Source organism: Osmerus mordax, chromosome 8 (assembly GCF_038355195.1).
Source record: "Osmerus mordax isolate fOsmMor3 chromosome 8, fOsmMor3.pri, whole genome shotgun sequence".
Classification (NCBI taxonomy): domain Eukaryota; kingdom Metazoa; phylum Chordata; class Actinopteri; order Osmeriformes; family Osmeridae; genus Osmerus; species Osmerus mordax.
Genome location: NC_090057.1, coordinates 10,486,449 through 10,498,743, shown reverse-complemented (window position 1 = coordinate 10,498,743; position 12,295 = coordinate 10,486,449). Strand labels below are relative to the sequence as shown.

Here is a 12,295-nt window from a genome sequence, read left to right as displayed (position 1 = left end):
AAAACAATTATCCGCTTTAAGGGAAGTAGTTCCTGGACCATTAGTGTACCAAGAAAGAGACGGTCAGAAGCTCATCCACTGGATCTCCAGAAAGTTTAAGTTGCATTTTGTCATTGCCTTTTTAGACTATTCATTTGGTATGGGCTTCAGAGGCATTTTTTAACAATTGATTTTTATTTTAGGCTTATACTAACCTTGATATACATCTGACATAGAAACAATTTGTTTTTGAACGTCGGTCTGATGAATAGAAATGATGAATCATTCCCTTCTCATCACAAAGAAAGTTGATCTCATACCTCAATACACAAATCCAGTTCAAAGATGCTCAGAAGTTGACATCGAACGGCTTCCTCTCCAGTCCCCACTGAGCTGTGGGGGGTCAATTGAATAGGCCATTGGTCTGCTGCACACGTTAGTCTACAGTCTCTAATCTCATACAATGTGGGTTATTTGAACCTGATTCCAAATCTATCCTAAATGTAGCCTAATTTACATTTTGGGAGAACTTCATACATTTATATTGTAAAATTGTATAGCCTATAGGCTACCCTAGATTAGGTTTAGGCATATTTATATAGGCTACCAAAATGTAGACTTGTGTAAACTATGCAGACAGGATTATTTTCTGAGCTATAGTCTATAAATACATGTGGTTATTGAAAGGAATCATGATGATCGTTTGAAATTGTCTAGCAGGCTAGGCTATAGGCTGGTTTTGTTGGTTCTAGCCTACATTTGTCAGTCCATTCTCTTTGACTCAAGACCTCAGCTAATAAGCAGTAGCGTATTAAGTCCCTTTAAAATAACATACTGTGGGCTAGGCAAATATGGTAAACCCTGTTATAAAAACATGAGCCGCTTAGTATTTTGTTGTAGTATTTTATCACAACCCAAAAAATTGTAGGCCTATTCTTGCTTGGGTCGTCGCAGTACTGACTTTGACACTAGGCCTAACCTGTAGGCTACCAATTAATTAATTTAATTAAAGGCAGGAGAAAGTTCAGTTGGGATTAACTCACAGACTTTGTGGTTCGCAAGGCCCACATTCAACATCAAACACATTCATGGCACTTTAAACATCGCGGCACAAAGACAAGGTAGGCAATGACTCTCAGGAGCTCTCAGCCATGCCTAGACTGGACATTTCACACCTTGAGAGTGGCCACTAGGCTATCTATTGAGACAGACTGGGAAATGGCCCCGACGAGAGATTTGCGAAGATATGCCAACAATCCGCGTTCGCTCTATTGCGTTGGTCTAAATGTGTTGCTGTTTTAAAACCAGTCTAGTTTATGAAATGCATGTAATATCTACCCCCCACCAACCACACCCCCTTTGTGTGTACACTGGATGTATATTTTGTTGAAAACAAATAAAAAATAAAAAAGATCAATGTTATTCTTGCATTTGTAAAAAGAAATCCAAATTAATAATACAAATAATATAAATAATTATACATGTGTCATGTTGCTTAGTTACGCGATGTTTCTACGTCATTATTTTACGTCTCGATCTACGAGAACATCCGCCAAACGAAAACGGAAGTAAGTACGTGGCCGCTTCAGCTGACATTCTGCATGATGGCGACAGAGGTTCAGAGCGGCGACCTCAACAATGGCAGTTCTAGCCGGCTCGAGGTCTCAATCGACGGCCTCACCCTTAGTCCCGACCCCGAGGGTGAGCAAGAACAGGTCACGGAACCTGACCCAGAGTTGGCAGAGCAGAGGACCGAGGAGCAGACAGCCACCGAAGGCGAGGATGGAGAGGAGGGCGAGACTGCCAAATCCACGATAGAGAGGAAATGGGGCTTTCCTTTGCTGGAGCTTTACGGACTAGCGCTGAAATTCTTCAAAGGTATAGGCTGTAGCTACTGTGTATTCCAATTCGGGGACTAAATAAGGCATATTGAAATGGCAATCGTGTTTTCATCCAGGACTAACGTAATACCTAGTAGCCTTGTTGGCCAGTAAACGTTTGTGCATGCTAGGTAGCTAGCAGTCGGATCTGATTGCATACATGGGATGTTAGGCTAGGCTAGTTAGCCACAATAGTATTCCTTGCTACCCAAATAAATTCCTGTAATAACGTTACAGTAGCTGCTACCTAGCTCTAGTATACCATTAGGTGCAACAACCAATTACCAATCGAGTTTGATTAATTCCATCCACTTACTATGGTGCCATACATCCACATAACATTCTAACCAAGATAGCTAGACGAGCATACGTAGGCTAGTAGCGCTAATTAAATTCGCTTCTGAATCGAAATTCTGTCTAGCTAGCTGGTCAGCTGCCTATTAAGTTGATGAAATCTTATTTTAACTTATCCTTAAAGCTTCGACAAGCTTATATGATGTAGGTAAGTGTAGGAGACTTTAACTTGCAGCCTTAATCAAAGTGGCCACGTAGTAACCGACTTTATGGTGACCCAGAAGCTTGTTTGGTAGGTTGGTAGAAGACACGCACACCCATCTGTCAGTCATGGCCCTGCCATGGAGGGAGTGTTACTTTACAACCTCGCTCCGTACACATACTTGTCCCAACGCCATTATAAACAGACACGACACACGATCACACACATCGGACAGCAACACAAAATGATTGCCTGTACCATTCATTAGGTTTTCAAGCATTAACCGTGTGTGTAGGGTAGTTTTTCGAAGCTAGTTCTTGATTAACCCTAGGCTACAGACATGAACGTTTATGGATGCTTTACTGTATAATTGAGGTCTGAAAGCCTGTTAATCGGTAGCTTTCCCACGTGTTAAGTGCTCCAATCAACGGGAAAGTGCAATTGCCTCTGTTTCCTTCTAAGTGATCCAATGTGCATACTGTATATTTCACAGCCAATGGAATAAACTGGAAAAGGGGTCTGAGCCTGGGATGCTCATGTTTCAGAAACATCTCCGTTCACATTCCCTGCATGTCTGTTAATGTCCGGGTGTAAGTGAGCTTATACTATCTATGTCTGTGTATCACTACTACTAATCGAGCATTGGCCTTACAGGACAGAGATAGGAGAAAGGTAACTGCTAAGTCACCTACATAAAGTGAGAGGGCCAATATTGTGTACTCAACCGCAACGCAAGCATGTCATTCTTTAGTTTGATATGAGTAGGAAGAAGCCACAGATAAGGAGCAATCCATCCATGTTGTGTGTTCACAAAACAAACATCTCAGTGTCATGTTGGATTGGAAAGGAGCAGTACAAGAACTGGGCCTATGGTGGTCATTTCCTTAATTTGCCTCATTGTTTATGGTGTGGTAAAATGCTAATCACTTCAGACAATGTGCAAACCGGTTCTAAATGCGGGTTCACCCATTAAGTTACTCCCACAAGTTTGACCCTAAGGGTATTTCCCATATAAACATATATTCTAACTTGTTATTTGACCTGTTTTGGTAGAGGCCCGAGGCAAATCAAACCCAATGTCGATTGTTTCTGACATCAATTCACTAGCTATGGTAACTCAGTGTCATAATGTCAGTTAGCCCCCATAAGTAGTCTTCCTGTAGGAACTAACTAGCTATAACTCATGAACTGCATTTCAGGGTTTGTCTAGGGAAAACAATGAATATCAGTTAATGTGGACACTGCAACAACGAGGTCTCCACTACATCGGTGTTGAGTTTAGAGCTCTGCTGTGGTTCTCCTCAGACAAAGATGGCAAGGCCTTCCACCCCACCTACGAGGAGAAGCTACGCTTGGTGGCGCTGCACAAGCAGGTGTTGCTGGGGCCCTACAACCCTGAAGCCTCTCCTGAAGTTGGCTTCTTTGATGTTCTGGGCAACGACCGCAGGTAAACAGGCACTTTCGAGGAGGGAGGGAGTGAAGGAGTGGAGGAGGGCTTGGCTGTGTGTGTGTGTGTGTGATCTTTGATCTCTGGTGTAGGCTTCAGCCAATGTGCTGTGCTGTGGTTTAGGAACACTGCAGGAAATGCAAGGAGCAGAGCTTTCCCTATCCTCACCATACTATCAGTACTTTAAGCAAGTCAGCAACTCGCGCTCACATTTCCAGTCCCTGTTCCGGCTGAAGGGTTGGAGAGTTCAGAAAGTCAGCAGATGTTCTTTTAACCACATCCTAAGTCTACTCTGAAAACTCACCACTCACTCCCCCGCCATCTCTTTTTGTTTGGTCCCGTCTATTTCTTCTCCTTTCCCCCCAGGAAAGAGTGGGCCACCTTAGGGAACATGGAGAAGGAGGAGGCCATGGTGGAGTTTGTCAAGCTGTTAAATAAGTGCTGCAACCTGTTTGCCCCCTACGTCACGTCCCACCAGATCGAGAAGGAGGAGCAGGAGAGGAAACGGTGAGGTCCAGCAGCTCAGGGGCAGAGTGTTCCACTGCGGATCTGGAGGTCGCAGGTTCAGATCTCCCCCCCCTGTGCGACGCTTTGGACAAATCCGCTCAAATCTGCGCAATCGACACGTTGTTATTAGACGCCGTACCCCGATTTAGAATGAAGCTGTCCAGTCAATGCTACTTTGGGGTGCGAAAGATATCTGGCGATGCGAGCCAATCTAAATAGCCGGCACCGTTTCCTGTGCTTCCTAAATGCACCCTGTATACATGTATACAAGTATATAACAGTATACATGTACAGAGATGGCGGCCATAGGTGAAACTCGAACTTGGCCTTGTGTGTGTCCAGTCGTCATTGTACTGCCATCTCATGAGCGCGTGTCTGTTGCGACGGTGTTTCCCCCCCGCCTCAGGAGGGAGGAGGAGGAGCGTCAGCGCAGGGAGGAGGAGGAGAGGGAGCGCCGCCGGCAGGAGGAGGAGACGCAGAGGCGGGAGGAAGAGGAGAAACTGAAAAGGGCGGAGGAGGAGCGGAGGCAGGCAGAGGAGGAGAGGCTACGGGTGGAGCAACAGAAGTAAGTGTGTGCGCGCGTGTGTCTGTGTGAAGGTGCCAGGCATCATCCGTGCTCATCTCTCCACACCTGCACCTCTCGGCGTTTGGCATTCTCCCTTTAACGGCGCTTTGTATTTTTTTCGATGTATTATTGATGAGCGTTCGTCGATTTCTTCATGGATGTCCTCCCTGCCCCCCCCAGACAGCAGATCATGGCGGCGCTGAACGCCCAGACGGCGGTGCAGTTCCAGCAGTACGCTGCCCAGCAGTACCCCGACAGCTCCGAGCAGCAGCTGGGCCTCATCAGACAGCTGCAGGAGCAACACTACCAGCAGTACATGCAGCAGCTCTACCAGGTCCAACTAGCCCAGCAGCAGGTACACACGCACACACTGTACAAGCAACAAACATACTCAAAACAACTCACTGCCCCCTACAGCCACTAATCCCCCCCCCCCGGCAGGCGGCGTTCCAGAAGCAGCAGGAAGATGCGGTGGCCAAGGCCACCCTGGAGGCCGGTGTGGAGCCGCCTGCTGCTGCTGCTGCTGCTGTTGTTGTTGCCGTGGCGGCCCCCGCTGTGGCAGCGCCCCCTGCTGGAGAGGAGGCCCCCACGCTCAACGGCCAGTCAGACTCGCACTCGGAGAGCATGGAGATGGAGCCCGAGCCTGAGCCCGCTGACGAGGTCACGGAGAATGGGCCGATCAGTACAGGTAGAACACACACGCGCACACACACACACGCACACAAGAGGGCTTTGTTCCGAGCCAGAAACTCTAGACTTATCCCCTTGTCGATGGAAGGAGAGGTTATAAGTAGGTGAAAGTGATCTCTCCCCCAGCTCTAACTGTCTACGAGGAGTCACCATTATCCATGCTGCACATGCAGGAATTTGAAGGGTGCAGATTTGGAATGGAGCCGTGTAGCTAGTCTCATTCATAAGTAATAGCGTCTTTCTTTATGAGACTGTCTAGTGTCTACCAGTATCACATGCAGACACGAGATGTCTTTGGAAGCACGATGTAAAAAAAAAAACTCTTCAGACTTTTAAAATCATCTAACCCTCCCACTGTCTCTTTTTGTGTGCCCCCCCCCCCTTTCTCCTCTCCTCCCGCCCTCCCTCCAGCGGGCCCCGACTCCCCGCCCGTCATCGCGGCGCCCTCCATGTGGACGCGCCCGCAGATCAAGGACTTCAAGGAGAAGATCCGCCAGGACGTGGACAGCGTGATCACGGTGGGCCGGGGCGAGGTGGTGACGGTGCGTGTGCCCACGCACGAGGAGGGCTCCTACCTCTTCTGGGAGTTCGCCACCGACCACTACGACATCGGCTTCGGCGTCTTCTTCGAGTGGACGGACGCGGCCAGCGCCTCGGTCAGCGTGCACGTCAGCGAGTCCAGCGACGAGGACGAGGACGAGGACGGTAAGCGCACTCTCGCAAGTCAGGGGAGTCGGGTGGCTGAGCGGGTTAGGGAATCAGGCTAGTAATCAGAAGCTTGCCGGTTCGATTCCCTCGATTCACATCACCCTACTTGCCTCGAGAATGTCCCTGTCCTTACTGTAAGTCGCTCTGGATAAGAGCGTCTGCTAAATGACTAAATGTAAATGTAGGTCGGCCTCGTTTCCCCATGCGCTTTCCCCCTAAAGGAAGGCGCTGTAGGAGCGTCGTAAGCGCCGAACATAAACCCGAAACGCCTTCTGCTGCTTCCGACCCCCCCCCCCCCCCCCACAGGCGACCCCCCCAGCGAGGAGGAGAAGGCCAAGAAGGAGGCGGGCAAGCCCCAGGTGGACGAGATCGTGCCGGTGTACCGGCGGGATTGCCACGAGGAAGTGTACGCCGGCAGCCACCAGTACCCGGGCCGCGGAGTCTACCTGCTCAAGTTCGACAACTCCTACTCTCTGTGGCGCTCGAAGAGCGTCTACTACAGAGTGTACTACACCAGATAAACCTGGGGACAGACTGAGAGATGTGGCGCGTGCGTGTGTGGGAGAGGGGGTGGTCTGTGTGAGTAAACGGTGTGTGTGTGTGTGTGTGTGTTTGAAAGTGGGAGGCAGAGAGGGGAGAGGAGGAGGGAGGATGCCACAGGAAGTGTTCTGGACAACACCGCCGGAGGGGGACGGAGAGACGCACCCGGAGCCTTAGTTAGAAGACGGGACTGTGGGTTTGTGGTTTTGTGTGCGTGCGTGTTTCTTTGTGTGTGTGTGTGTGTGTGTGTGTGTGTGTGTGTGTGTGAATACATGTGGGAGTCCAGGGGGAGAGTTATTCCTTCAGTGTATTCGCTCGCTCCTTTTCTCAGAGTCTTGGACTATTCTAAGACTCGGATGTCTCTTGTGTTTCACCCCCTCTCCCCCCACTGTCCTGCAACCCCCCCCCCCCCCCCCCCCCCCAGCCTGTTGTCTTACGGGTGCTGCTTCTGTCTGAGTGAAGCTGATTAGCGTGAATACGAATGTGGCCAGCACATCGAAGGGGTTAATGTGAGCCAAAGTCCAGCCAGAGATAAGCAGGCATACTACAGCACCTATGCCTTTGGTCTAGAGAACAGCCCCTCTTAGGCCCCCGGAGGTCACACACTTCGAAATGGGATCAGAAATCGGATCGGGTCTCTGCACCCAGTCACATCGCCAGTGGCAACACAACAGTGGAATACAGTTCGGCCCAGTCCCAAACTTGCCGCTAGCCTCAATGTAGTACATTTGAGATCCGAGATCAGGATTGGACAGTTGTTAGCAGTTCAAATGTCACCTCAGTTACAATACGTTAAAGCTGTTCCTGCTAGAAAATCCTCTCTGATATGCAGTGTGCTAGAGTCGTTCAGGGCCAGTCGTTCAGCGGTTGGGTTGGGTTCCGGTTGGGCTTAGTGTTTGGGACTGGCGGTGGGAAGGGTGGGGAGTTGTCTGACTCGTACGGCGAAGGCCTTCTAAAGTCGGGCATCTCTAAAGAACGCAGAACGCGCGAGGTTGTTCAAAAGCATTTAATAAATATTTATTATCATCCCTCTCGTGTAGAATAGGTATCATTTTTTTGTTGTGTCCGCACGTTGCTCAATCGGTGTACTTCATCTCCAGACAGGAACCCCTGTGTTGTAAGAGTCCACAAGGATGTTTTCCAATACTTGTAAATGTTACCTTTTCCATGTTACCTTTCCTTTGTGTCTACTGCTAATCAACCTCACACCTTTTAAACGACCATGGAGGAGACGAGGTAAGGAGTCCGGTCGTGGTATTGGAACACATCCGCAGTGTGGTCTTAGGACCGTGGGCTCTCCACAACCACTCTGAAGGTTGTGGAGTGGTCAACCTGATTTCGAACCCCTAACTGACAGCTAACAAGATGATGTCATGCCTTTTCCATTGGTCGTGTCACTGTTACATTATCTGTCAGTACTCCCACAGTGAAACAACTAGTATTTGCTGGATTCCTGGATCTATCTCTTCATTTTCAGTGGATGGATTCAGATGGTCATCTCAAATATAACATGACTAAGTTGTATCACTAACCCAGAGATGATCTAGGTCTCGTGTCATTGGTCAAGCTATCAGTTATTAACCACGTTTTGTTTTGGACCTCTTTTAAAAGCTGTTTTTGAAGTTGTTACTCTCTAGTTGTTTGTTTGTTTCTTTGCCATGCGTTGTGTTGTCCAGATTGCTCACAACCACGTCATCTGCATGCTTTGTGTATCACTTGAAGTCAGAGTGACCCACCAGGGGGTGTTGGAGTCACTGTGACATGTGCTTCACCTGAGAGACTAATGGTTGGAGAAGAAGTTGTTTTTTGGAATTGGAACCCTGTTCAGAAAGACGTTCCAATTCCCTATCCCTGATTGGGTTTCAGAATGCGAAACTTCCCACTAACTCATTTACCATGATTTGAAGGTGTTCATAATTGGCGTATGGTGAAATCAGGCAGGAGCCAATACTCAGTTAGACCCCGGGCTGATTCCAGTCCATGCACTAGCGCCCTCTGTTGGACTTGTCTGACGGTGGAATCGTTTGTGTCAGGATAGGAATTCGGTTTAGGTTTTGTAAATGTCCCAGAATGCCACTTTCCATGGTGAAATCAAGGCTCGGAGACAAGTATCCAGAACCGAGCTCCCTCAATGTGTATTGTTTATTTACTTGAGTCACCAAATGGTAAAGGATTGATTGAGATTGTTTAAGCCTTGTTTGTAAATAATTATATAAATGGGTTTATGTGTGGGTAGTAAACTTTGAAGATGACCATAGGTTGAGCATTGATGCACTGTAAAGTATAATGAATGAGAATATAATGTACATTTTACCCCAAAACGGAACGTTTGAAATGAAGAATGCTCAAACCGATTGACTATGACATGACAGAGAAGCTCATCTTTTTGTATTGCTTTAACTCATTTTGATCTATATGGGTTTGAGGATTTCTTGGGCATATATTTAATCTTGATTAAACCTATGTTCAACTATCTGTGAGTGGCTCTTTTAATTCCCATTTATGTTTCCCGTGTTCTGTACCTATCTTGCAGAAGTGTACCCTCGTACACTTGGTTCATATTTATACTTGTGTATATTATGATCAAGCACAGCCACAGAAAGGATTTCAAAATGGATGTTCAAAACACTTAGAGCTGCTCTAAACAGTTGGGATGGGTATAGCTAAGTGACGGGTATTTGAGGATCTAGAGGTTGCAGGTTCAAAGCCCTTTTTTACGTGGCTTTGGATAAAAGTCTGGTGAGTGAATCCATCACTATTAATCAAAAACATCTGCAATCTGTATGGTTCCAGTGCAATGTTGTGTGACTGTTTAACAGATCTCTGTGGTATTTTGTGGTCAAAGGATTCACCAGGTTTGTTATCTTTCTCAGCACAACCAACTGGAACACTGCACCAAAGGGAAATGACTCATGAAAAGAAAAACAGAACCAGCCATCCTGTCAACCACCCGTTCCCTGTTATCTCTGTAGTCATGAGGAACAGGGCAACGCTGACAGATTTATCCTCCCAAACGTTTTACATATTTTTTTTTCATGATTTCAAATAAGAATTTATAGAACTGTTGTGGCAAATACGGTGCTGTGATTTGTTTTGTCAGAGCAGTCCTTGAGTTTTTTTTAATATTATTTTTTATAAATAATGTCACCATGTCACCACTAGGGGGCATAAATACTACGTTTTAGGGAATTCAGTGGAATAAAATTCCTGATCAGAATAGTGTCAGGAATGACCCAACTTTGTCAATTGGACATTGCTATTGTGCTCAGTTATTTGGTCCATGCACACACAAACTGTCAGAATCTACTATTGATCGTTTAGCCGTGGGATTTCTGTGCGAGTTTGAGTGTAGTTTGCCAGGAAACACATGCAGGAATGTTGCCAACAGCCTAAATGTGCAGTTTAACGAGTGGTTCAAGTGTTTAAATAATTTCAGGAATGCTAGTGTCTATCTTCTACACTACATCGATAAATCTACCTTTAACTTTGCAAGAGGATCATATAACGTATGTTCTTAGAGAGGCAGTTTGTGTAGCTACAGCCACCAGAATATAGAACAACATATTTACAGAAGTTTCAACACAAGAACAAATAAGCAGTAGGCCTATAGGCTACATCAACGGTAAGAGTAGGCTGGTGGCCATTTGCTCAGTGCAAATTCTTTATGGGTAGCCAAATCCAGTCCTGATTTTCCATTGAGCCGCAGCTCCATTCAAGCGAGAGTCAGGTAAACTTTTCCTCCACATCCCAAGGACGGTCTGTCGGAATCCAGTTCCAGTTGCTACAGGTGGTTCCCCTCCATGTTTTATATCTACTTTTCTACTTTTTCTTCTGGGCGAGCGGTGTTTTTCTGCTGGTGTAGTTGAATATGAATAGACTTTGGAGCAACGACTCGAGTAGCCTACATCTGAAATCGCATCCTTTGAAAAATATGGCGGGATATAAAGATCATGTAGGTTCCCAAACAAAAACAAGGTCAAAACTGTTTGTTGGATTTTAATGTAGGCTATAAAGGTACGAATAGCCGTTTTGCGTTACAACCTCGCTGGATATCGTTAAAAATGCCTTTCCACCAAAGAACCGTGGAGCCGCGGCGCGTGAGTAGGTTGCCCCGAAGGGATGGGACACCCGGTGAAGATGTGGGCTACGTCGTGCTGGATGGGCGCAAACTTAAGAAAAATGTGCTATTTTCGTCTTTGGATGACGTTTGCTGTCATACAATGATTAATATAATTCATCAACTTTCCGACCTATCGAGAAATGCAAGCGACATATTCCTTGGGATTGAAATGGAAGCTGGAATGGTGTTTCAAAGGTCCTGCAGGATTCAACAACGCCTGGAAACTTTACAGAATACAGTCTGCAAGTTCGACCACAAGAAAATCAAAATCCGTAAGTACAATCAAAACAACAATGTTAGTAAACTATCAACAAACAATGTCGTTCTTTGGATACTTTCTGGCTGCACAAAGCAACATTGTTGGCTGTCTAATAGCAGCCCCAAACCAATAAGTGCATTAATTAATGGAATGGAATAAGCATTTAAGATGTAAATATCCTACGATTGTGTATGGAACTAGGCCTACTCAAGTAGCTTACTAATTGACCCATTGATCATATTTGTCCTATTACTTTTGTTACAGTGTATGATGATTTAATGTAGCCTAATAAAATATAACTAATTAAGGGCTAAAACACAAATTCTAATGAATAATTAAAAGTGATTGTGACAGATGATGTCAAAATGAAAACAGAGAGAGGGCGTGACACTGTTGCGTCAACACATGGTTGACTATAGGAGATGGATTTAACGTTTTTCTACGGATGTGATTCCCGTCAAAAGTGATGGATTCCCTGCAACGCACTGACCATCTGCGCAAGCATGGGGCGCCTGTGGCGACGGCTTCAAAGCAACATTTGGACTTTGAGGACATGCGTCTCTGTAAAGTCTGTCACTTCTAAGATGAAGTGGGAGAAATCAACAATGTTGTTGTGAAGAAGCTTTAGCTAGGACTGCTGAATTCACTAATGTAACCAGATCATGTTGACTAAAACGTTGATGATGTAGGCTTTGAAGTCAGACTCTGTCACTCTTTGTTATAGTGAAATAGGTTTGGAAATTCACTGTCACTGGCTGATTAGTGTAAGTTATTATCTTACTACATTGATTGAGTTAAAGTGGCTCTTTTATGTTCTAGAAATAGGTAAATGGATATGTCGACCTCAAAAGATAAGCTGACAAAGGCTGGATTGACCATTTGAAGTTTGCTCATAGTATTAGTTATTTAATGGATCCTCTGACCAGCCCGCTCACCTTGATCAACGTTTCGTGGTGCCTGTTAAGGGATGATCATGAGGCTACGCCCTGACAAACTGCTTCTTCTTTAGGCCTATTTATGTCTTCATTAGTTACTGAATGTAATTCACAGGCACACACACACACACACATCCTGCAGCTCACTGAGTAATGTTGAATGATAGGT

The 12,295-nt window shown here is 46.1% G+C and overlaps 2 protein-coding genes across 2 annotated transcripts in view; both read left to right on the top strand.

Moving 5' to 3' along the window:
- Positions 1 to 1,580: 1,580 nt before the first annotated feature.
- On the top strand, positions 1,581 to 7,222 carry acbd3 (acyl-Coenzyme A binding domain containing 3). The gene is made up of 8 exons (XM_067242216.1): positions 1,581 to 1,857; positions 3,661 to 3,802; positions 4,169 to 4,309; positions 4,716 to 4,874; positions 5,055 to 5,229; positions 5,316 to 5,562; positions 5,976 to 6,269; positions 6,579 to 7,222. The coding sequence occupies exons 1-8, from the start codon at positions 1,581 to 1,583 to the stop codon at positions 6,791 to 6,793; spliced, it is 1,650 nt and encodes a 549-aa protein (XP_067098317.1). The 3' UTR covers positions 6,794 to 7,222.
- Positions 7,223 to 10,873: 3,651 nt separating this feature from the next.
- Positions 10,874 to 12,295, top strand: part of nhsl1b (NHS-like 1b) — a 77,404-nt gene continuing 75,982 nt past the window's right edge. The window contains 1 exon segment of the mRNA XM_067242228.1: positions 10,874 to 11,204. Coding sequence (XP_067098329.1) covers positions 10,874 to 11,204 — 331 coding nt within the window.